We start from the raw sequence: 23,553 nt of genomic DNA on the forward strand, positions 1-23,553 counted from the left end.
TTCTCTGTTCTGATTGATTAAATTTCAATCCAATCTCAATCCCAATCCGTAGTCTGATACGGGCTTTAAGAGCACAGTTGACGGAAAGTCGACGGCAAGTCGACTTTTATAAGTCGACTTCTAGTCGACTTCTAAAAATGGCGGAAAGTCGACTAAAAGTCGACTTCTAAATAGTCGACTTCTAAAAATGGCGGAAAGTCGACTAAAAGTCGACTTCTAAATAGTCGACTTATAAAATTAAGACGGAAAACAGTCAAGCGGCGGGTCATGCATCATGGCGGCGAATCTCGAGGAGGCTGGAGGACCAGAGTGGACTAGAGTTTACGCGAGTGCGAGGAATACGTGCCGCGAGACAGGACACGATAAGACGTCAGATAGTTCTTGCAGGTATGGCGGATCAAGTCGCGAGAAAGGTTTTGCCCGACGAGGTAAAAGAGGATCAGGATAAGGCCAAGTGGAAACATGCTTACAGGTTAGGTATGGTGTGTTATTAATTATCATCGATAATTAAGACCTATTGAATGCGACCTTTCCATTCTGTATCATCTTTCAGAACACCAGAAATGAAGGAACCTGTGTTCATGCATTTTTCGTGCGTTCTACGGAAAATCAGTCCGGAATAGGTGGTTTATAAAGAGGTGTACGAAACGAATAAGATGTACATGCGAGGTGTCACGGTGATAGAACCCGAATGATTGCCGAAATTCGCCCATGCTATGCCATCTTAGTGAACCATTGGTTGATCCACCGCCAAGGTATTTTTATCACAATTGTTGCTTTATAATGTTTTTCCTACTTATTTATAAAGATATTTATAGATATAATCAATGAACCGGGAAGATCATTTGCCGCGTGTCTGGTACATTCGGAAAGGCCGAATGGGCACTACCATCGATGGATATAGAGCATCCGTGGACGGTGTCAAGTGGTTAGCGTATTTCTTCTTGGAGGGTCAAGTGTGCCCTAAGCTGAAACGATTTGTCCCGTCGCTGCTGACGACACCTGGGAGCATCACCAAGTCATGGGCCAGGTAAATCGTTATTCTATCTCCTTTCGATTTCACGTTGATTCATCGAATAGATTACATTAATTCAATACGATTTTTTCAGGTTGATACCACGCACTCAAGCAATAGTACAAACGCTGCAGTCGCAGGGAGTCGTGTCCAAACACAAACTGCTAGAAATCTGGGGTTCGGATAAAAAATGTGAGATTTTAATTTATAAAATAATATTTAGATATTATCATAGACTTCTATATAATACTAGACCGCTGACAGACATCTCGGCCGTGATGCTTGCCGCCATGTTGATTTTAGTCAAGATATGCTATACTACTATTCTATACAAGTGGTTTTATACAAGATTTCTATACAATAGTCTGGCATATACAGAATGTCCAAAAGAAAGGGTTTAATACTACAGGAGTAGTGGTTCGATTTCGGCATCCAAGTACGCTACACGTCGAAGGCATGACTTAGGCCGGTATTCATAGTCGGTTCTTATATTTAAGACCATCTTAAGTACAATCTTAAGATGTCATTAACCAATCACAGAGCCGTATTAGCATCTTAAGATATTACTTAAGACTGTCTTGAAATAAGATCTGATTATGAATACCGGCCTTACAAACTTATTGATAACATGTACCAATATTTAACACAAAAACATTCGCCTGCTTCGTTATGTACTGTAATAACGAATGCAGATAAACGCACATCATGAGCAACTGAACACCCGATAGTGACTTATTGTTAATTCAATATGGCCGCACCCTTTACTAACACTTGCACCTTGCACTCGCATCAGCTTTTCGGCAGTGCGTCCATAGATGTTAGTGGTCTAGTATAAAAGTCTGTGGATATTATATATTTATAATAATATATATATAATATATATATATAAAACAATATTATTATATATTTACAACATTATGATAATAATATGATATATATTTATATAGCTAATTTTGCATATTGTTTCGCGATTAACGCTGGAATGTTTTAATTTTAGTTCTGTTATTGTCAGCTTACCAGAAGTGGCTGCCGGAATCCGCGCACGCAGAAGTGGCACAGATATGGCCGCCTTTGTAATTAAGAATAAAACATTAGGATTGTAATTATACAGTTTTTTAGATAATTAAATTATTTTATATATGAAAAAAAATCGAAATGCATCAGTTTTAGCCCTCCAGCAAGTGGTCGATTGTGTATCTTGAAATAATGAGGTAAAAATTACAAAAGTGAGAAAATTCATTAGCGTATCTACGATTTTATTTATCAAAATCTAATAAAATCTGTTAACTTTTGTTATTTTTACCTCGTTTCAAGATACACAATCGACCTCCAGACGTACGCGGCGGTTTATTTTATCGACTTTAAAAGTTGGCGGGAAGTCGACTTTTCGTCATGACGGGAAGTCGACTTTTCATCATGACGGGAAGTCGACTTTAAGTCGGTGGTTTTTGCGACATTCGCCGACTTCAAGTCGACTTCAAGTCGACTTTCGTCCTTAAAAATGTCGACTTCTCTGCCAAGTCAGTTTCGGTAGAAGTCGACTTCAAGTCGACTTAAAGTCGACTTTTTGCTCTTAGGGTACTTATTAAGATAATCTGCTTCTTTATTAGATGCCTATTATAAAAAAGTAAAACTAAACATGAGAATCTAACTTATGTATATATCATAAAAATAATAATCTTATATTTGGTGATTAATATAGAAGCTGTTGCAAATATAAACTATGTAAGACTTATATATACGAGGCTTAAGGGGTAACGCCACTCTAGCGCCCCCTAATTTTGACAATTTTTTATGGGAATATAGTGAATAAAATACAAAATCTGTTTAAAGGCCTTTATTGCACATACTTTAAAGTGTGTTCACAATTTTTTTCAATTTTTTTTTTTTACAAAATGGCGGCGCCAGAGCTCAGTAAAGGAAGCCGGAAGTGTTCTGCGGCCGGAAAGATTTCTCCTCCAATTTTTGACCTGGAACAAAAAACCAAAAATTTTTTAGTTTTATATAAGATTAGCTCGGGAAGTACATACGGAAATTAAAAAATAACATTTTTTGTAAAAATGGTCCCTTAAGCCCGTATCAGACTACGGATTGGGATTGAGATTGGATTGAAATTTAATCAATCAGAATAAAGAAAACTAACTTCAAGTTTAGTGAACTATGCTCTAATTGGTCAAATTTCAATCCAATCTCAATCCCAATCCGTAGTCTGATACGGGCATAAGCCGTGATCAGACTACGGATTGGGATTGAGATTGGATTGAAATTTAATCAATCAGAATAAAGAAAACTAACTTCAAGTTTAGTAAACTTTACTCTAATTGGTCAAATTTAAATCCAATCTCAATCTCAATCCGTAGTCTGATCACGGCTTTACTCGATTGGTCGAAACTTTACTGTAACGCTAGGTCTACAATGCGAGTCGTAAAGTCGTGAGTCGTAAGAATTGACCAATCACAGTCGATTATTCTCCTCAAATTCGATTGTGATTGGTCTATTTTCTACGACTCAAGACCCACGACTCGCATTGTAGACCTTGCATTAAGGTGCGATTTCACGATGACGCTCGACGCTGGATTCGAGCGTCAAATCTGGTCACGTGATAGATTCAGAGGGACGCGAAATATAACCTAACCACTGGATTGGCTGGAATCTATCACGTGACCAGATTTGACGCTCGAATCCAGCGTCGAGCGTCATCGTGAAATCGCACCTTTAGCGTTGATAGTGCAGTAGCGAGCTCCCCGAACGCACCCATGGTAGGCTCGTCTTGTCAGCTTGTCCTTTATGTAAACACAAGCTGCACAAAGCTAACCCCAAAGCTCTTGCAATATATGTTTCTTGCTCAACAGTTATAACGGTTTTGTATATTTAATATATATGTGTGACAAAAAAAGCAAAGCAGATTAAAAAATCGTATAAATTGCTTACAATGGCGTTGTCAAGAGGTAAGTGAACGACTCTGCAAGTCTTCAGGATATGTGTCAACACGTGACTGCATAACCTGTTATATACATACAATCTGTTGTAATGATAATTATTACTGGTTGACGGCACGTTAAACTAAAAAAAAATAATGATAATTATGCATTTTTTACAGTAATTTTTACTACATACATTTTATTCATACATTTAATGCATGCATTATTTATATAGTTATTATATACATTATTTATATATTTAATGCATAATGCATACATTATTCATACATTTAATGCATACATTATTAATACACTCAATGCATACATTTTACAGAATTATTAAAGCGATTAAACTCGGATGACTATCCTTTAGCGAAGCGATTAAAATTAGCGGAAACAGCGTTTTGTACAGTGGATTTGCCACTCGTTCGGAAAGAGGACTTGCTTCTGAAGTGGCTGTGCAATAGTTGTGCTACGAATCAACATGCTTGGCAAACTTTGAATAATTGTTTGAAGTTTGACCATATCAATATTAGGCCCGATGTAAAACAATGTTTGATCGATATACTTGTACAAACATTAGAGAGTGATATGGAAAACATATACGAGGAGGTCCTCCAATGTTGCACTTTAGTTCTCGCTAATAATAGTATACGACAATATTTTACAAACAAGCCGAAGATTCTAGGTCTGTTAATGAAAGCCCTGTTAAACAACGTGTTAAAACGTTCCAGCTATGGCAGTGTGACGCAAGAGGAATGCAGTCAATTGTTTGAGCCATGTAAATTGTCTCCAACAGAAAATAATGCTATAATAAATATTATCGAAAGTCTAATGCAAATATATAAACAGCTAATTACTACGAAAGATGAACTGAGATTAATTTTTATACAGGATATTTTATATCCTATATGCACTTCGGTTGATCACACGCATACAGATAATAAAAACCGGCTTGGTATAGCAGCGTATAAGTGCATCCAACAGTTGTTGCTAGGAAAAAGCAGATCTGTACAAAATAAACAGATTGTAGAAAGTAATCAAGCAATGTTCTCAGACTTATTTTGTGTGTTATCCGAACACGTGAAAACGTCAAATCTTCAGAGTAATCTTTTAACTTACCAATTTATTTTCCGTACCATAATAGGTACTTATAAATCGGATGCTGCTTTGTTGGATACGTTCTTCAGAAATCTAATTAACTCCTCTGGAAAGTATAAGTGGGAAATCATGGATTCTTTCCTCAAACTACTGACTGACATAACGCTCGATTTTGATAATACCATAGATGGTATGACATTGACCGGGTACTTCCAGAATTTTATAAGTGAGATTTTGACGCTTGACGACGTAACACGTGTGCATTATAGAGTGCTTGCACAACTTTCGTATATCAATCCACTTTTGATAGAGAAAAACATCTCAGATATCTTAAATAAGATACTTATGAAAGAACAAACTGTTGATTACACAAATTTGTTAATTGCACTTTTGTACGCTAGCACGAAATTGCGACGAGAGCAAAAGTTTATCTCACAATTATTAATATCGTTGAAGCAGCACGCTGCAACAAAGAAGACATCTGAAGCAAGCACGTCTGCATTTTTCCCAGATGAATTTAAAATCAAATTAATGAAAACAATTAGTAATTTTTCCAGTTCACAAACTATTGCAACTCTAAGAACATTAATATATTATTTAAATACAGATTGTGTAGAACTTTTGCAGTCTAATACTTCATGTAAGTATCTTGTATTATTGAGTGATTATTAATTTAATGACAAAGAGAATTGTAAACACATGTAATATTGAAAAATAAATTAACTTCTCTTTTTTAATACGCAGGTAAAAATATATTGATATTAAGGGCAACAGTAGAATTGCTTATTACACTTTTCGAAGGTATGCAGGTTTTCGAATATACCAGAACATTAGCCGCTCATGAGAAATTCGTCAACGGCCTAGATGAAATTGGGAATGCACTATCGCTGTTGATAAACAAGGCATTGTGTTTAAGTCATAACAAAACCGTTATCATAATACTGCTGAGTGCAGTGCAATCGTTGAGCGAAATACAGAATATGTTCAAATATTACATACTGAAAGATGCTACCGTTACAAAGAAGCTACCGTTTCCGATTCTGGATGATCCTTGGCAACAATTAATTCAAAGGATTACCAATTTCGGAGAAGACAATTGCAAGAACACCATGGTATCTTTAGAAATTATATTTATTTGAAAAGAAAAATTATATTTTTGTCAAAATGTAGTCAATTTTGAAAATGGAATGTTATTCAACACTCTTGCAAGAACTTATCCTTTATGTTTCTATATCAAAATTTCAGAATAAACTTATTTCACGTCGACTGAAACTAGGTATATCAGATAAACCTATTAAACTTCATGGGTTAATAGGTGGCCTTGAGTATTCCTGGAGTGCTATTTTGAAACATGACACAGATATGCTTTCCTTGTTACATGATAAAGAGATATCGAAAGTGACGAATTTATTGTTGGCTGATATAACATCGAGCGAACAGAATTTTCGTGAATGGCTTAACATATTAGATAAAGAATGCCTTCAAGAAAATAGACGCTTTGTAATGTGTCTCTTAAGCCATATTCTTGTCCAAATTGGACAAAGTTTTTCATTAACTATTACCGAATACATTAACGTTGTAAGTAACACTGCATATTTAATACTGTCAAAAATTTTTTATTTTTCTAATCATTATAAAGCAATCCCTGGTTTTCATACCCTAATTATTCTAATAAAATTTTAGAAGCTGTTGATGGAGAACGGGCATAATGATAAATTATTAGAAGTCTTACAAGTTCTAAAAGAACAGATATTACAGGAACAATGGATGCAAGCGGCAAATACAATTTCTTTTAATATTGATTTATATTTAGAAATATTTCTTCATTTACCGACTATGTATTTCAGCCCTAATGTAAGAATGTTAATATTCCTGATCGTGTATTCCATTAGTACAAAATATGAAAAAAATGACAAAGTATTAGCGTTATGCAACATGATATTTTCAGGTAATTTAATTTTATTTCTTCAAAACACTTGTATGTTTGACCTTAATTTTGTAATCACTATTCGCACTCAGAAATTTTCAATGAAAACATACAATAAAAATATTTTTCTAGATTTACTAGAGAAAACCGGAATGGACATATTGCAATATATAGAACCAAAAATATTGATAAACCAATTAGCACAGCAAAATAAAGCATTTTCAAGAGCTTGCGAGTTCTCTCTTCGGAATGTGAAAACATATGTTACTTTAAAGAATCTCGTAAAAAGTTGTGCTCAATGCAAGGAAGCTATGTGCATTATTTTGGAATGTATGGAAGTAGTCAAACCAAAATTGGATACTGAACAAAAAGTCATTTTCAGAAAGGCAGAGAAAAAATTAGCCAAAGCTATTTTAAAAATGTTACCTGAAGACATAAACGACACTTTTGATGTGAAATGTTTAACAGCAGTGTTAAAGGTAACTGTTCGAACTGGAAAAGTTACTGACACTTTAAAAAGATTCACTGAATTAACTCTCAAAAATATATTCACGGTAAGTAATATGGAAGGAATTATATTTCCTTATATGTGATAATTTTGCCATTCAGACATTAAATTTATGGAGAACATTCAAACGATTAAAATAAATTTTTTGTTACAGGCAAGAGAAAATTCAAGCAGTACAAATAATAGTAAATTGTTGCAACAAAGTGTACAATTGTCTATCATTGTTTTACAACATCGCAAAATGTTTGAAATCCAAGATACGATCATCAGAGACTTATGGTTTGTAATGTTGAAGCATCCTTGCAAGAATTTAATCGAACTTTTATTAGCATCTACCAGATTAGAAGAATTTCACGAGCTTTTAAGACGGTTACACGATCAGACGGTAATATCCTCATTAATATATTTCTTATTTATATAGCAGTTAATAATATTTGTGCATATTTATAATTTATTTTTTATTTGTGTAGATCAATAGCTTGTCGCAGAAAGATGAATCAGTATGGTTAAATCTGTTTATCATTTGGAGCAGCATAATGAAAACAGACATGAATGTTAAACGTAATAAAGTACGTTTGGGTGCGATCAATAATCTGATTAAAACTGTATTAATGTTGGATATCCCACACGAATATTGGTCAGGACTGTTGCGTTTATCTCAAGATGTAATCAGTGCCAAACACTTGCTTATTCCTGACATTACGGTCGATCTTATTACGCTGATCAGTTTAAAGTCGCTCGACGAAGCGAATATATCGTCGTGCAAAGATGTGCTCGCTATATGCAGAACGTTGATAAAAGCCAAAACAGACTTGATAATAGACAGGCTACCTAATTTATTGCTGTTGTATAGACATATAATAAACATCGTTGTCCTTGCATCGAAAAATGTAGCCGATAAATTCGACGAGCATCGATTTAGATGCTTCGCACTCGATATCACAAAGTAAGTTCAATTAATTACAAAATATTTTAATGTTACATGCAAATAGTGTTGACGTGCTCGAGAGTATTTTGGTGAAATTTACTTATTGATAAAATTGATTTGATAAGAAAGTCATAGACATTTTCTCTTAGATTTACAACCATGCTGGTAAAATTGAAGAAAGATATGATCCGGCTAAGTCCGTATGTGATCGCTGATCTCTTGCAATTGATTGTGGAAGGCACTATACCATCCTACATCAAGGTAATATCTTTACTTCCATCATTATCCTATTAGATTGCTCTTAATCCCTTTTATTATTTCTGTTGCAGATGGCTTTACACGAATCTCTATGTCAATTAATTAGCATCTGTGATCAGCATGGACTTGCATTTTTATCCCGTACATTACCAGCATCATTGCAGGAAGTCTTCAAAGTACAATTAAATACGTTCAAAAAGTTTTATAAATACTCTGGAAAAATTTAAGTGTCTCTCTTTCTTGATTGAATTTAATTGTAAGAAGCTCTGAGACCCCTTTCTCTTGTCTGAAAGGTAAAATTAACAGATTACAAAGAGAGAAACACGCATTGTATAAATCTAATTGTACAACTATTATATGTATATATATATAAATATTTTCTGGATAAAAAATATATGTAAAAAAGATATGTTTTAACAAATTATTTTATATATTTCCTACAATTCAATTAAAATAATTGTATAGACAATGGTAATTTTAACTGATAAAATAATTATTGCATTTTTATAAAATTTATATAACGACGAACATTATTTATTGTTTGTTCTTTGCACGTTCAAAATTTCCTATAAAGCGATTCGAAGCAAAATTCCTTGTGATAAAACACAAATAAGGTCATCATGTGCACTGGAAACTGCGTGTGTATATATGGAGGGGTAAAAACCAGAGTGGTGTAAGTCAAATTTTTTAAAATATTTTCTCGTGTGCATAGATGCAATCTGAACAATATATAAATTGCATCTATGCACACGAGAAAATATTTAAAAAAATTTGACTTACACCACTCTGGTTTTTACCCTTCCATATATATCTGGTGTATAACGTCGTTTGTGTTTATGGTCAATCTGGTCGTCTGCGACCACGGTCGACCGTGTCTGCGACGTAGGATCCAATATGAAAATTAGAGTACCACGAGGAATAACCAAGGATCAGATTTATGTCGTAATCTTTTTAGGAGTGACAACCGGTATTTACGGTTGGAGGGGTCTATTGCAGGATTATATGAAAGAACGTGAAAAGGAACTGCAGTTAAATGAGGTAATAAAGCAAATTGCTCCAAACATTGGCTCTATAACCTATACATCGATTATATCAATCAAATAATTTTTCGTGATTATGTGATGACTTTTTCAGTTATATTTAGCGTTTACAATACTCAATATATATTAGTAATATTATTATCAATATATAATATATATTAATAGTATTAATAATATTTTGTAGCAAAAGAATTTAAGTTTGTTTGCACATTTACTTAGAAAAAAAAAACGAAAAAGATAATAAAATATATTGCAAAGTTTCTTATTATTTACTCTTTGTCTTTAAAGAAAGTCCGTCTTTGAAAATCAATGTGATTGCGGGCAGACTTTGTGAATGACATTAAAATATAATTAATTATTTACTTAAAAATATAACATACCATAATTAATCTTATTTAAAATATAATATAGGTACTGTAATTAACATTTTATAGTTTGATAACACAAAGTAAGAATCTACTATCTAATAAGTATGGACGGTGGGGACTTCTGGGGATTGGCGCAGGCTTTTCTATAGCAGGTTTCGCGTAAGCACATTTTGCTCTATTTTTTATGAACAATGAAGACGAAGTAGGCACACGTCAGATTACGCGATTCACACTTTCCTTTGCAGATTTTACATAAAGCCATGGTACAAACGGCGGAAGGCAGCGAAAGCGGAGGAATTTGCCAACTTTGTTTACGAACAACGCGAGAAAAGAGCCTTGCAGCAGAGCAAAAATTAAACTCAAGCTCATCAATGTTACATACGCCGTCACCAATTGTACATATGTTTCTTTATTAATATCTTATAATTTAAATAAACAGAACATGTGTAATATAGTAATGGTACAATAGAGTCTCTATCGTTCCAATACGACTGTTACATAATCTTGTCGAGGAACTCTGTAGTCTATTCTGCTTCTTCAAACTTGCTGCCGTAGAATGGAATATATCGCACTACTACTTTCCAGTCCGTGAAGTACAATAATCCTAGCCACGCAGTGGCTCCATAGGCCACTGCAGTTGGAGTCCTAAAATGCAAAAGGATCACTCGATATAACTTAGAGATAGTATTCATGACATAAGATTCTATTTGTATTGGAATCAATTAAATGGATGTGTCCTCCAAAATACGTTTTGACAAGAGAGAAAATATAAAAATTAAAAGACCTTTGTTATTACGCTTATTTCGTGCTGTTACTTATTAGACATAATGCGAATAAAGACAATAATCAAATTACTCGCACCGTTAATTGGGTGGTTTAAATACGCTAAAAGTACCGAAGGACTCACCACTTCGACGCCAACTCGGCGTGTTTTCGGGTTATTCGCAGAGGCATTTTTCTCGATACCGCTCGTATTCGGCAGTAACAAGTCTTTTATTTTTATTCCGAGGAAAGTAAAATCGGGGAGGAACAGAGAACAGAGAGACAGAGAGGTCAGACAGGTAAATTTAGTTCAGGAACATGCTGCGAGACGGCGAGATTCGCTGTCATCGCTAAAGCCCGGTGTCCACGATGTAAGAACTGTGTCCAAGTTTTGGTTTAAGCCAATGAAACTGCTACTTTTCTGTAAGAGCTGCAAGTTGATTGGCTTAAACCGAAACTTGGACACAGTTCTTGCATCGTGGACACCGGGCTTTTGCCAATCAACTTGCAGCTCTTAAGCCTTGTGTACACGATACTAGAAATCGGTCCAAGTTTCGGTTTAAGCCAATCAACTTGCAGCTCTTACAGAAAAGCAGCAGTTTCATTGGCTTAAACCGAAACTCGGACCGATTACTAGTATCGTGTACACAAGGCTTTAGAGCCTGGCGTACATACACCGCAAGAACATAGCGCAAACGTAAATAACGATACACAGTGAGTATATTAAATACTTGAAACTTGAATATTACGAACTGAATTGCTTGCTCATACGTTTTATAGTCCTGGAAAATAACGTATATACAGTTTCAGATGCTTGTGACGATTTTGAAGAATGAATAGCTCAACCACAATGAAAAAATTAAAAAGGTTGTTAACGCTTGCAACTATTGCTATGGCTGTAGAACATCATGAAAAGCAGCAAAAAAAACAAGAAAAACAAAAGCGACGACGGAGATGGTGGACAAGAGAATGGATTCTACGAAGACAACTTCAATTAAGTAATATATATTTATTATATTATATTATTATATTTATATATCTTATATTATATGTTATACTATACATATAATAATTTCAGGATCTGTGGACTTAACAAAAGAGCAAACCAGGATGTTGGTGTTATTATACCAGCAACATCCTTGTTTATACGTACAAAAGAGCGAAGATTATCATAATCGAGATAAAAGATTGAAAGCTCTGCAAACAATAGCTCAGCAGCTCCTCGAACTGAGTGGTTGTGTGGTTACCGTAGATGTAATAAAGAAAAAAATTGCTGGTTTAAGAACACAATACTTGGAGCAAATTAATAAAATTCAAAAATCTAAATCGAGCGGAGCTGGTGCAGACGACGTATTTAAACCAACTTGGTGGCTATTTGAAGAATTAAGTTTCTTGGCACCTCATGTAGCATCCAGAAAAGGCGAATCCTCTGTATCAAAAAATATTGTCGCAAAATCATATGTTGATACATCTACATCCTCTCAAGAATGCGAAAACGATGAGAATATGGATAACTTATTTTTCACGGATGTACAAGTATTGAGACCAAATAACAGCCATAATATATCAAGAAAAGGTAAAATCAAATCCATTATTTATTTGAATATGTATCAAAAATTACTGGTATAAGATAAATTTACGCACTAATCTATTTTATTTTGCAACAAGCCATGACTATAAAGTCTTACTTTACAGATTTTTGTAATTCAACCCCTATCAAGACTACAAATTCTTCAGCAACGACGTCTATTCCACATAATGAAACAGAAGAAATGATCGAAACACAGAGTGTGCATTCTGAAACTTCCAGTGCGTCAGGTTCGCAGCTCACATCGGGTAAAGGAAGCAAAAGAAAAAAAGTAGAATCAAACGAAAATACTAGCGAAGCATTTTGGACAAACATCAACACTGCGTTGAAAGACATAAACAAAGATGATCAGAAACAGGAAGATGCTGGTCTTCATCATTGGATATTATTTTTGAAGTCAGAAATGCAGTGCATAAAAGACAGACGACGTTTACGGAGACTACAAATTAATATTTTAAATCTCGTTCAAGAAGCGCAGGATATAGACAGTGCTGTGGAAAAGTGAAAATGATTAACAATAATTTCAAACTATATCGATTACATTTTTTTATTTTTATTTTTACATGTTCAGATTATAATGTTTCTTCGTTTTTTTCCTCACAGTGCCGCTCACTTATGCCGAACAAAGTTTTTTGTAAAAAATGGTATCAAAAAATAAAAAGTATAACTATATTTGAGCTATATGTCTACAATTATTCTGACGACCTAATTATTGTTTCAATATACTTGAGCTAATTCTCATTACTTATATCTCATATCTCATTAGTTCATTACTTATATACTTATTATTTATTACTTATTACTGATACACTTACTATTATATAATATACTAGTTATACTTAATATACTTATTATTATTATATACTTATATTACTTATTATATATATTTATATAACTATACTAAAATATATACTATATATTTATACGCGGGCGTACATGCGTTTCTTCAAGTTTATTATTATTAACCGGTTATTGTGATAAATATTACCACATGCCTCGGTAGTCGAATTAGTAAGACGCCCTTCACGGAATGAAGGAGGTTCCAGGTTCGAATCCTGGCTGAGGTAATATTTTTCGCAATAAATTCTTTACAGTTTTTTAAACAATTAAATCGTGTCGATTTAATTCCGGGGAGGGAAGGGTATTAATGTTCCAAGATAGCTGTGTTTCAAGTCCGACAAATTTGCGGCGCGCAGACTATTAAGTTGGAATATATGATGTATATGTACAGTATGTACCTACATTATAATTCGTTACTTCTTTACTTAAATATAGAATATACGAACACCAACACCTTGTTACGGCTCAACGCTCCATTTTTCTTCGATTGATTTGTAATCTTGTGAGCCTTTTTATTATATATTATATTATTTATATCTCATTACTCATATTATAGTACCATATTTTCTTGCCAAGGAACCGAACCGACTGTATTAAAATATTGTTTAAACGTTGAACGTACATGAAGAGAATTTCGATTTGGACGAACATTAGTTACATGTAGACTGATATTATTATATGTTGATGAGTCAAAATTGATGTCTTTGACATTTGTTATTCCATTAAATGCTGCTTTACCTATAAAATTATGCAATGCACAGCAAACTAAAGTTACATTTTGTACTGTCTCAACCGGTAAGTACATTACAGTTTGCAGTACACGAAATCGGTTTGCCAAAATTCCAAAAGCATTTTCTACAACTCTACGACCCCTAGAAAGTCTATAATTGAAAATGCGTTCACTATGCGTCATGTTTCGGAATGGATACGGCTTTAAAATATTGTTGCGAAGAGGAAAAGCAGCATCCGCTAGAATAACATATGGCATTGGTTCAGTCATCCCAGGGAGTGGTTTATTTGGTGGAATATTCAGTGGATTTGCAGGACTCTCTAGTAATCGAGATAAATCACTGTCTCGAAAAACTCCACCATCACTCACTCGCCCATTTACTCCGACATTTACGTACAGAAACTGGTAATTCGCATCTACTAGTGCCAGAAGGACTATACTGTCAGTTCCTTTATAATTACGGTACAACGATCCTTGGCTCAGAGGAAATTTAAACTGAATATGCTTGCCGTCTAATGCACCGATGCAGTTTGGCACATCCCATTGTGTCATATAGTCGTCAGCAACACGATTCCACTCATATTCTGTATCTGGAGTCTACAATATTATGTGTTTTACGTTAAGTATTCTTGATGTATTTTGTACTAGAAAATAAAAATTATAGTTTAAATATTTACCTTCAAATACTCATCTTTTAGGACTTCGTAGATTACTCTGACCGTTTCAGGTATGATGCGTGATAAGGTACAAGTAGGTATCCTTGTTGTGAATTCTAGACTCCGATATGATTCCCCAGTTGCCAAGTATCGTAGAGTTATAGATAATCTTTGAATCGGCGGAATGCATTGTCGCATAATTGTGTCTTGTCTTTGAATGAATGGAGATACTTTATCCAATAGAATGTTAAATAAACGCGGATCCATCCTGAAGAATGAATGAAAAGATTCAACATCTTCATAGAGAAGTTCACTGTGTGCTAAATGAAGAGATCCTCTTAATTGAAGTTGTCTTCGTAGAATCCATTTTCTTGTCCACCATCTCCGTCGTCGCTTTTGTTTTTCTTGTTCTTTTTGCTGCTTTTCATGATGTACTACAGCCATAGCAATAGTTGCAAGAGTTAACAACCTTTTTAATTTTTTCATTGTGGTTGAGCTATTCATTCTTCAAAATCGTCACAAGCATCTGAAACTGTATATACGTTATTTTCCAGGACTATAAAACGTATGAGCAAGCAATCCAGTTCGTATTCAAGTTTCAAGTATTTAATATACTCATCACTGTGTGTGTGTGTGTGTGTGTGTGTGTGTGTATCGTTATTTACGTTTGCGCTATGTTCTTGCGGTGTACGCCAGGCTCTACGGCAAGTAGCACGTGATGGCTTACAATCTGAATCGAGCGTTGATACGTTGTCCAGGGTCCAGGCGTGGAGCATTAGCAGTCGTGGAACCACATAAAATACCAGTCCCCGTTACCAATTGCCACGAAACTCCTGAAGACGTCGAATCGTTTCGTTATCGAACATGCGAATTGCGTGGTATGGGAACACTAATCGGAGATGTAACGATTTGCAGGCAATGATGAACGCGATTCTTGTGCAGCATCACCTTCTTCACTCGGAGATGTAGAAAGTGTCCCATGTGCAACATTTCTATATATGTATATACAAAGATATGTTAGAAATCTGATCAAAATACATAAAAGATGACGTTATTATGAAAATGTTGCAATAACATTTTTTTTGCATAAATAATTAAAGTAATCATACACATCGTTTCGTGCATCATCTTGATTGTCCAAGGAGTCAGAAAAAAAACACAGCTAGCAATGAATAACCATCTACGCTATTTTGTTCAATAGAACTGGATGAGCTGTTCTTGAGACTGAAACCAGAGTTTGTAATGATTTCAAAAGAATCGATGTCAATAACAAAAGTGTTCGATTCGCTATGCTTGGACGTTCTCTCGCAATGCTTGTGTATGCTGAAATACTCGTTTTCAATGTATTTCTTGATTAATCGAAGATCTTCCTTCTTTCAGGTTACTGGCACCGGGCGGTTAGATCCGGAGAAAAATCAAAGGTAAGAAGGTAAGAATTTGTTAAATATTACAGAATATCTAAAAAATTTTGTAGATTGATTTATTATTATTTTTCATATGGGTTTACATCATAGATACACAACGCTATTAGAATTGATTACAAAGTCGTATGCACTGTCGTAGTTTAAAATTGTATCTTTAAAGTCTTTTAATTTGATAACAGTGTGTTTATGTACTTTCAAGTTCTTCCTTTTGTATCTTACTACCGTAATCATTTTATCCAAGATGTAATGTAACCACAGAACATTCGTATATGGTTCAAATTTTCGCCAATTATTCCTACACACATAATGAAAATACGGTATAAAAGAAAAGATAAAAAATAAAACATATGCAACTTACTGAATTTTGTCACGCATAAGACGATAAATCTCAAATTGATATTCGCCATGAGCAGTAAATAAAGCTGGATCTCGTGCAAGATCATTATATATGCAGCACCCTTGGTATAGCATTCTCGATAATGTAAAATCTATTATAGATACCTTGAAAAAAATTCATTAAAGTTATCATCAAAGTTGTAATAGTATTTGAAATGTCTTTCGTAGAACACACCTTTACACCTTTGCTAGGAAACTTGACCTCTCTCCCGCCAAGATTGTAATATATATATGGTTCTTTTGTTCTTGATACCAATACATTACTCCAATGCAAGTCTCTATGTTCAAATTCAAATGCCTTTTCTGCAATTGCTAATGCCAATGCTATCTGTAAAAAAATAAAAATTTAAATACTGATGGATGAATAATTAATTAAACATAATTTTCGAAAAGTGTATTTGTACCTTACCGTAAATATAAATAACAGACCTGTAAAAATAGAGCATAAGCCTCTTCCGCGGTTTCGAAAACGAAGGCTTCGAGATCTTCTCCACCGTGCCCAAGTTCAAGAGCAATATATAATTGATTTTCACCAAACATCGATGGACAATCGTTATCGGATGTTTTATTATTATCATAAATATTCCAAAGTTCTACGAGTTTCTCTGGATATTTTCCTTTAATACAGCTGATATTTTTAACTTCTACGAATCCATTAGTTTTGTATGTAGCATTTAATTTCAGATCATCCAATTCTCTGCAAACATCCTCTTTATAGTGATTTTTATCAACAATGTCTGCATGCAATTGACTCACATGATAAGTTGACTCACTTTGCAATCACAATTTCTGACAATATTTCACTGAATTTCTTTTGTGGCTCACCATTGACTAACTGTTCGTTTTCTATAGGAATAATTTTTATAACAGATTTTTTACCATCGTACTCATAAAGAAAAACTTCTCCATAAACACCTTCGCCTATTTTGCAACAATGTTCCAAATAGCTGCCAATATGAACAATTAACAATACAGTTTATATATATTATATAGTGTTAATACAACTATACAAATATATACAAAGATTTACATACGAATCTGGGAAACGATCCGGAAAAGACATATAACAGTTTTGGGAACATTTCTGTAAGACAACGTCTCTCGCAATTGTGGAACTACTGATAATTCGATCATCATGTATCAATGATTCCTCTTGATCTGTAATATTCGTTTTATTCATATCAATTAATATAATATTCCGTGTAATATATAAATATGCAGTGTCGTAAAACGAATAGAATATAGCAATATATGAGTGAAAATACTTACATGATAGTTTCAAGCTTGGAGATTTTTCTGTTGTTATTCCAAATGCTTCAAGAAATGGAGTATCTTTGATATCACGCTTGATGCTTGTATTATTAAGCACAACTCTCACTGAGATTATTTTAGAAAATCTAGCATAATTCGTTAAATTGAATTCTTTACAGCTGTTACTGTCAAATGGTGATACGTTTGACGCATTGAGTCTATCACTAGATAGATCCGTATCATTTTTGCCTTTTTTCAAGCAACTTTGGAAAATTCCTGCAAATAATGATTGTTATCTGCCACAATTTTACTAGTTGTCTACTGCCACACTATATACAGGGTGTAACAAAAAAGTTGTCCGCTACTTTAAGGGTGAATAGTACATATAAAAATAATGAAAAAAATTCTTAGACACAAGTATCATTCTGTCTTTGTTACATTTAATGTCAAGAAAGATAGAATGACGTTTGTGTCACTAAATAGAAAGCATTGTCTGTTATAAAAATAACTGAAAAATTACATGTAAAATAAAAATCATTTTTATAAAAAAGATATAGCTTAAATTTATCGATTTGATGTATAAGAAATGATTACTTATAATAATTTATGTAAGTTGCATTACGATATGCATGCATACATATGTACATTCTTTAACGTGTTAGTATTATAATTATTTAATATAAAAAATTACCTCTTTTCTGCATATCCAATATATTTCTAACGCTGTGCCTCCATTTTTTCCCTTTTCCAATACTTAACTTGTCTAAATCGGATCCATTGTTTATATTGTTTAATATTGACAAAGATCTAGCCCAATACTTGCCCGGTTTAAAAGAAACAAATTTCTCTATTTGTTTATTTGTACTATTGTATTGAGTCGTACAATTGAATGATTCAGAATGATCACAAGACGAATTTATTGCATTTTTAGAACGCTCGGAATTATATGCTGATTGAACATTAGAAAAATCTTTATCAGTTGCAACACAACAAAATATTTCGTTGTTCGATTGTGTGGTTTCATTATTCAAACTATTGGAAATATTTGACATACTAAGATGCCATTTAGGATACTGTATTCTTCTTCCTATTCTGATCGGATCTTGCAATCGTGTAAAAGAACAAGCATCAACCATGTTATCTTGACTTTTACTGAGTACACTATGTTTACTAATGTCAATAGTTTCATCTTTAAGATTCTCGTGAACCGTTTCTACAGCATTTATTCTTGTATTGTAATTTTCTTGAAATTTACTGTCATATTTTTGTCTCATATACATGTCATTATCTAAATCTCTGAGTGTTATACATACTTTGGAAGGTATGTATCGCGAGCTTGCATCAGCTTGCTCATTGTCACTTAATAATTGCTTTTGTTCTAAGCACAAGTCAACGGATGAATCCGCCTTATTTATTTTTGCAAATTTACGTGCCAGCGCATCCGCAAAACATCTTTCTTTTATGTTATTTTTATTTGTACTTTTCGCCAAATGATTATATGCTGTATCGTCAAATAATGATCGTGATTGATTAGTACTTATAGCAGACATATTTAAGGAATACGGAATTTCAACATTACATTTTGTTTCATATTTCTGAGTAACTGTATGAGTATTGTCCTTGTAAGATGTTATTTCGTTCTCAAGAGCGGAATCTGTAGACATTTGTGATTTCTGGGACAACAATAAAACTTGTGTTTGTTGTTCCTGTATTTCTGCAGAATCGAGTTTATAGCATTCTGACATCGTAATCAAAGAACGAGAATCTTTCCGATCAATGTTGGAAATATCTTCCTTTGCAGTTACTAATGAATATTCATGGCTCCAATGTAACTTGTCATAAAGATTAGAATTAATAGGTGAAAAATTTATTAAATTGGTGGAAGGTTTGACTCGTTTGCCAATAGGAGTGCTAGAAGCCAGATTTTGCTTTTTTTCATTAGATACTGTACCATTTTTCTTTATAATCTCTTCTATTTTTAATCTTTCCACTTTTACAAAACTATTTTTAATTTTTTTCGTATCATTATACGGTGCAAACTCAATACTTTTATTGCAATTTGGAATAATTTTAGATGGATTATGGGAAACTAAATGCAATATATTTGACTTGTCACTTATATTGATAGTATTTTTCATGTTTCTTTTACTCTTCAGTACGTAGCAATCTTTAACAGTATTATCGCATATTGCTACAGAGCATTGTTTGACTGACTTGTGTTTAAAGTTTCCAAAGTCATTATATTCAGTTGAGACTGATCGCGAAATAATATTCTGTGTTTTAGAAACATCTTTGTCAGTCTGTAAAGTATCTGTACACAAGAATTTTACACTGTGCAGTATATCTTGCTTGTTTTCTGCAATCTCTTCACGATTTAATGTGTAATTTTGAACAGCGCAAGCATTTAGCTTAACAAAACATGGCTTGATGATTTGTTGATAATTTGCTATTTGTTTGAAATCTGTGATGGAATCACTTGTTCTAATTGATTTATTTTGTAATGTAATTCTCTTGTCGATCTTTAAAACATTTTGATGCAAACGTTTATAGTTATTGTCATGTGAAATACCATTCTTATATGAGGCGTCTTCCAAATTATCCATAGTGTTAGAATTTACATGAGATACCTGTCCATTGCACACGCGACTAGACTTGAACTTATCTTTTAGCATCTTTTTCTTTTGTATCTTATTTACTTGTCTCTTCAGCTCCTGCTTATTAATACATATTATTAGAAACAAATTTAACTGTTTATTCCTATAAATATACTGTAGAAATATAAATAGAAAATATATTGTATGTACCTGTGCTTTTCCTGGCTGCGTTTTATTTTTTATTGACATCACTCTTGTTCTTTTAGGTAATATTATTCCCGTGAAAATTTCTGGCTCCCATCCTTTTTGTTTTCTACGTTTCTGAGCTACTTTATGGCTAACATATGTTGGACTAGGTATACTATTGCACGTAAAAAGATTGGATGTATGTTTAAGAGATTTTATATTTGTTACATCATTAATATCACTATCGCTACTACTGCCTTTCCATGAATCATTTTTGTTTATATCCAATGGCATAGGAGGCACACTGTGTTAAAATAAATTCAAGATTGAATAAATATACATATACATAATTTCCAATATATGTATATTATATGTTTTACAGGGTGGGCCATTTTAATTAATCTACACGATTATCTCTCAAATTATTCGTTATTCGAAAAAATGTTTCATACAGAACTTACTCTATTTTGAGGGGTCATCTTAAGAAGATGAACACAAATCTTGCATAGGTAGAGGTAGAGGTGTCTGTGAGATTTTAAGATTATAATCTGTTTTTTTTAATTTTAGAAAAGGATAAAACCCTCTATTTTTTATTTTATCACCTTTTTCTATTAATCAATTATCATCTAAAATTTATACAATAATTCTATTTTCAGGCACTATTGCAACTGCACATTCTTGAAACTAAATTAGATCAAAAAGTTCTGTGTCACTTTTCCCTCAAACAATCATCGAGGTATTGTAAGCTAAATATTGAAAAATGTACCAAATTTTCATTGAATATCTCATAAAATCTTAGACAAATAAAAAAATGTTTTAGATAAAAGTTGTTCAAATTGATTAGTAGAAAAAGGTGATAAAATAAAAAATAAAGAATTCCATTTTAAAAACACGAAGGTCACCTTGAAATCTTACAGGCACCTACGCTTACGTAGTGTCCATAAAATGTCTCTATCAAAATAAAATAAGCTTATTTAAAACATTTTTTCGAATAAGCAATAGTTTTGGAGACAACCGCATGGATTAATTAAAATATATAGATTTATTCGTGTTGCTTAAAATTTCCACAAATTCCTACACTTTAAACAAGATAAATATACATTGGACGATGGAGAAAGAAAAAGCGAAAATTCTAAGTATATAGAGGCAACATGAACAGATCTATATACATATATACATATATATATATATATATATACACACACACATCATATATATAAAACACAAAAGCACTGAGTAAATTCATATTAAATATAAATGCATGCTTAAAAATATCTACTTTATTACAAATTTTTCTTACACTGCTCCTTTGGCGATTCTGTCGAATGTTGTTTCGAATGGATCATGATTTAAAGAATTATTATAAGTTCCACTTTTATCGAAATGATCGTTTTCCACAGAATTATATTTTTCACTGGATATGGCAGACAATGCTAATGAACTTACGAAAGGTTTTTTCGCAGTTTTTCTTTGATAAGTTCGAATTGGTTGTTTGCTCATTGTTTTATCTAACAATGAAAATAATATTCGCTTTAGTTTATAAGTCAGGTTAAGTTAGGTTATTTCAGAACATACAGATAAGTTACAAAAAATGTTTAGAAAGTTATGGCTTCTGCCCACAAGACACGGAAAAGTCGGAAACACTTGCCGCGCGGCGAGAAGCGACGCGGTACCCAATAAACTTTTGGTTCTTCTTACGAAAAAGCGACACGTCGATTGGCTACCGCGTCGCTTCTTGCCGCGCGGCAAGCGTTTCCGCGTCCTGTGGGCAGAAGCCATTAAGTTAGGTAATATTTAAATAAACGGTAAAGTAATAAACGGTAAAATCAATATTATTGAATTTATTTGCGGTTAAAAAAGGTTAAAGACTTGCGAAAGCTTCTTTTATAAGTAGAAGTAAAAATTGAGCAACGCGATCGGCGATTGGTCGAAACCTTACTGTTACGTTCTACAAAAAGTGTGTGCCCTGCTTTAAGCCCCTTGCACAATGCCAGGCAACAGGCATAGGAACAGGGAATAGAAATCAGAAATCATAAATGCAGAATAAACAGTGACACAGGCAATAGACACAGAGTTTCCGTCACGTTCGAAATTCTGTGCCTATTGCCTGTTGCCAACCAATCATAGCATTCGAATTTTTTAGGTTGTAATTAACGATTTTTTGGTTATTTCCTGTTCCTATTGCCTGTTGCCTGGCATTGTGCAAGGGGCTTTAGGCCCAACGAACCTACGGCTTCAACCCGAGTTCAGGCACCACGGACATACTTATGTACATACATATAGTCATACATACGCGCATACACAACACATTTCCGAGTTTGAAGATTTCCACTCAGAGTTCGTTACACAATCACCGATCTAGACTTAAGGCCTTCATACATAAAATGCCGTAAGGACGTAAAACGTAAGCATAAGAAAATCGATCAATCCCAATCGAGTATTTTCCCCTACTGGGGTTACGGACAGCACAATACTTAATTGGGATTGGTCGGGTTTCTTACGCTTACGTTTTACGTCCTTACGCGATTTTATGTGTGAAGGCCTTTAGTTAAACGAACAACGATCAAAACAGGCCGTATTGTCCTCTGAAAAGAGGCAGGAAATATAAGAGCCAAGAAATATAAGAAGAAGAAGAAGAAGAAGAAGTGTATTGAGATAATCTAAAAAATCTGAGACTACATTTTCGTTAGGACGTATCTGACGTTGTACAATAAATTTTCGATTCTTCATTAGCATTGGAAATTTCTTGAAATCTTTATGACCGTTAAGGCCATTGCACGTAACAAAGTTTTAGTTTTAATAATCGTAAAGCCCCTTGCACAATAGGCGATAGCGATAGCGATAGCGACAGCGACAAAGCCCGTATCAGACTACGGATTGGGATTGAGATTGGATTGAAATTTAATCAATCAGAATAGAGAAAATTGATCTCAAGTTTAGTAAACTTTGCTCTGATTGGTCAAATTTCAATCCAATCTCAATCCCAATCCGTAGTCTGATACGGGCATAAGGCCGTAAGAAAATAGACCAATCACAGTCGATTATTCTTCTCGCGCTTGA

General features: G+C 33.6%; 4 protein-coding genes and 2 long non-coding RNA genes across 13 annotated transcripts; 4 read left to right on the plus strand and 2 right to left on the minus strand.

Moving 5' to 3' along the window:
* The first annotated feature begins 251 nt into the window (after positions 1 to 251).
* Positions 252 to 2,165, plus strand: LOC139780559 (probable ATP-dependent RNA helicase DHX37). 4 transcript variants are annotated; one of them, XM_071719232.1, is made up of 5 exons: positions 252 to 477; positions 554 to 755; positions 819 to 1,030; positions 1,110 to 1,207; positions 2,013 to 2,165. In XM_071719232.1, exons 3-5 carry the CDS (start codon positions 828 to 830, stop codon positions 2,090 to 2,092), a joined length of 381 nt encoding a protein of 126 aa, XP_071575333.1. In that variant the 5' UTR covers positions 252 to 477; positions 554 to 755; positions 819 to 827; the 3' UTR covers positions 2,093 to 2,165. The 4 variants fall into 4 exon arrangements, 2 of the variants coding, with proteins under 2 accessions (XP_071575333.1, XP_071575334.1); XM_071719233.1 differs by having other exon boundaries at positions 253 to 477; positions 1,269 to 2,165; XR_011720276.1 differs by having other exon boundaries at positions 258 to 482; positions 1,269 to 2,165.
* A 1,528-nt stretch (positions 2,166 to 3,693) lies between these two features.
* On the plus strand, positions 3,694 to 9,067 carry LOC139780538 (uncharacterized). Its single transcript, XM_071719191.1, has 11 exons — positions 3,694 to 3,774; positions 3,868 to 3,963; positions 4,271 to 5,677; positions 5,782 to 6,149; positions 6,283 to 6,615; positions 6,721 to 6,985; positions 7,097 to 7,518; positions 7,627 to 7,857; positions 7,943 to 8,418; positions 8,550 to 8,661; positions 8,730 to 9,067. Exons 2-11 carry the CDS (start codon positions 3,948 to 3,950, stop codon positions 8,883 to 8,885), a joined length of 3,786 nt encoding a protein of 1,261 aa, XP_071575292.1. The 5' UTR covers positions 3,694 to 3,774; positions 3,868 to 3,947; the 3' UTR covers positions 8,886 to 9,067.
* A 285-nt stretch (positions 9,068 to 9,352) lies between these two features.
* LOC139780540 (uncharacterized) lies at positions 9,353 to 10,520 on the plus strand. The gene is made up of 3 exons (XR_011720272.1): positions 9,353 to 9,696; positions 10,133 to 10,225; positions 10,312 to 10,520. It is a non-coding gene; the product is annotated as an uncharacterized lncRNA (long non-coding RNA).
* On the minus strand, positions 10,460 to 11,205 carry LOC139780539 (uncharacterized). The gene is made up of 2 exons (XR_011720271.1): positions 10,974 to 11,205; positions 10,460 to 10,711 (listed from the first exon to the last, which is right to left on the minus strand). It is a non-coding gene; the product is annotated as an uncharacterized lncRNA (long non-coding RNA).
* Positions 11,206 to 11,454: 249 nt separating this feature from the next.
* Positions 11,455 to 13,093, plus strand: LOC139780543 (uncharacterized). Its single transcript, XM_071719195.1, has 4 exons — positions 11,455 to 11,542; positions 11,633 to 11,826; positions 11,907 to 12,404; positions 12,524 to 13,093. The coding sequence occupies exons 2-4, from the start codon at positions 11,661 to 11,663 to the stop codon at positions 12,919 to 12,921; spliced, it is 1,062 nt and encodes a 353-aa protein (XP_071575296.1). The 5' UTR covers positions 11,455 to 11,542; positions 11,633 to 11,660; the 3' UTR covers positions 12,922 to 13,093.
* LOC139780541 (uncharacterized) lies at positions 12,938 to 22,198 on the minus strand. 5 transcript variants are annotated; one of them, XR_011720274.1, is made up of 14 exons: positions 22,069 to 22,198; positions 21,794 to 22,001; positions 20,518 to 20,797; positions 18,405 to 20,424; positions 17,732 to 17,989; positions 17,497 to 17,620; positions 17,236 to 17,409; positions 16,892 to 17,159; positions 16,638 to 16,790; positions 16,425 to 16,567; positions 15,752 to 15,866; positions 15,370 to 15,634; positions 14,664 to 15,168; positions 12,938 to 14,583 (listed from the first exon to the last, which is right to left on the minus strand). XR_011720274.1 is itself a non-coding variant. In XM_071719192.1 (11 exons), exons 2-11 carry the CDS (start codon positions 21,991 to 21,993, stop codon positions 16,151 to 16,153), a joined length of 3,831 nt encoding a protein of 1,276 aa, XP_071575293.1. In that variant the 5' UTR covers positions 21,994 to 22,001; positions 22,069 to 22,198; the 3' UTR covers positions 16,100 to 16,150. The 5 variants fall into 5 exon arrangements, 3 of the variants coding, with proteins under 3 accessions (XP_071575293.1, XP_071575295.1, XP_071575294.1); XR_011720273.1 differs by having other exon boundaries at positions 14,664 to 15,174; XM_071719192.1 differs by lacking the exons at positions 12,938 to 14,583; positions 14,664 to 15,168; positions 15,370 to 15,634; positions 15,752 to 15,866 and adding an exon at positions 16,100 to 16,361.
* Positions 22,199 to 23,553: the final 1,355 nt, after the last annotated feature.

Source organism: Temnothorax nylanderi, unplaced genomic scaffold, assembly GCF_030848795.1.
Source record: "Temnothorax nylanderi isolate EJ_2023f unplaced genomic scaffold, tnyl_v1.0 TNYL_tig0284_pilon, whole genome shotgun sequence".
Classification (NCBI taxonomy): domain Eukaryota; kingdom Metazoa; phylum Arthropoda; class Insecta; order Hymenoptera; family Formicidae; genus Temnothorax; species Temnothorax nylanderi.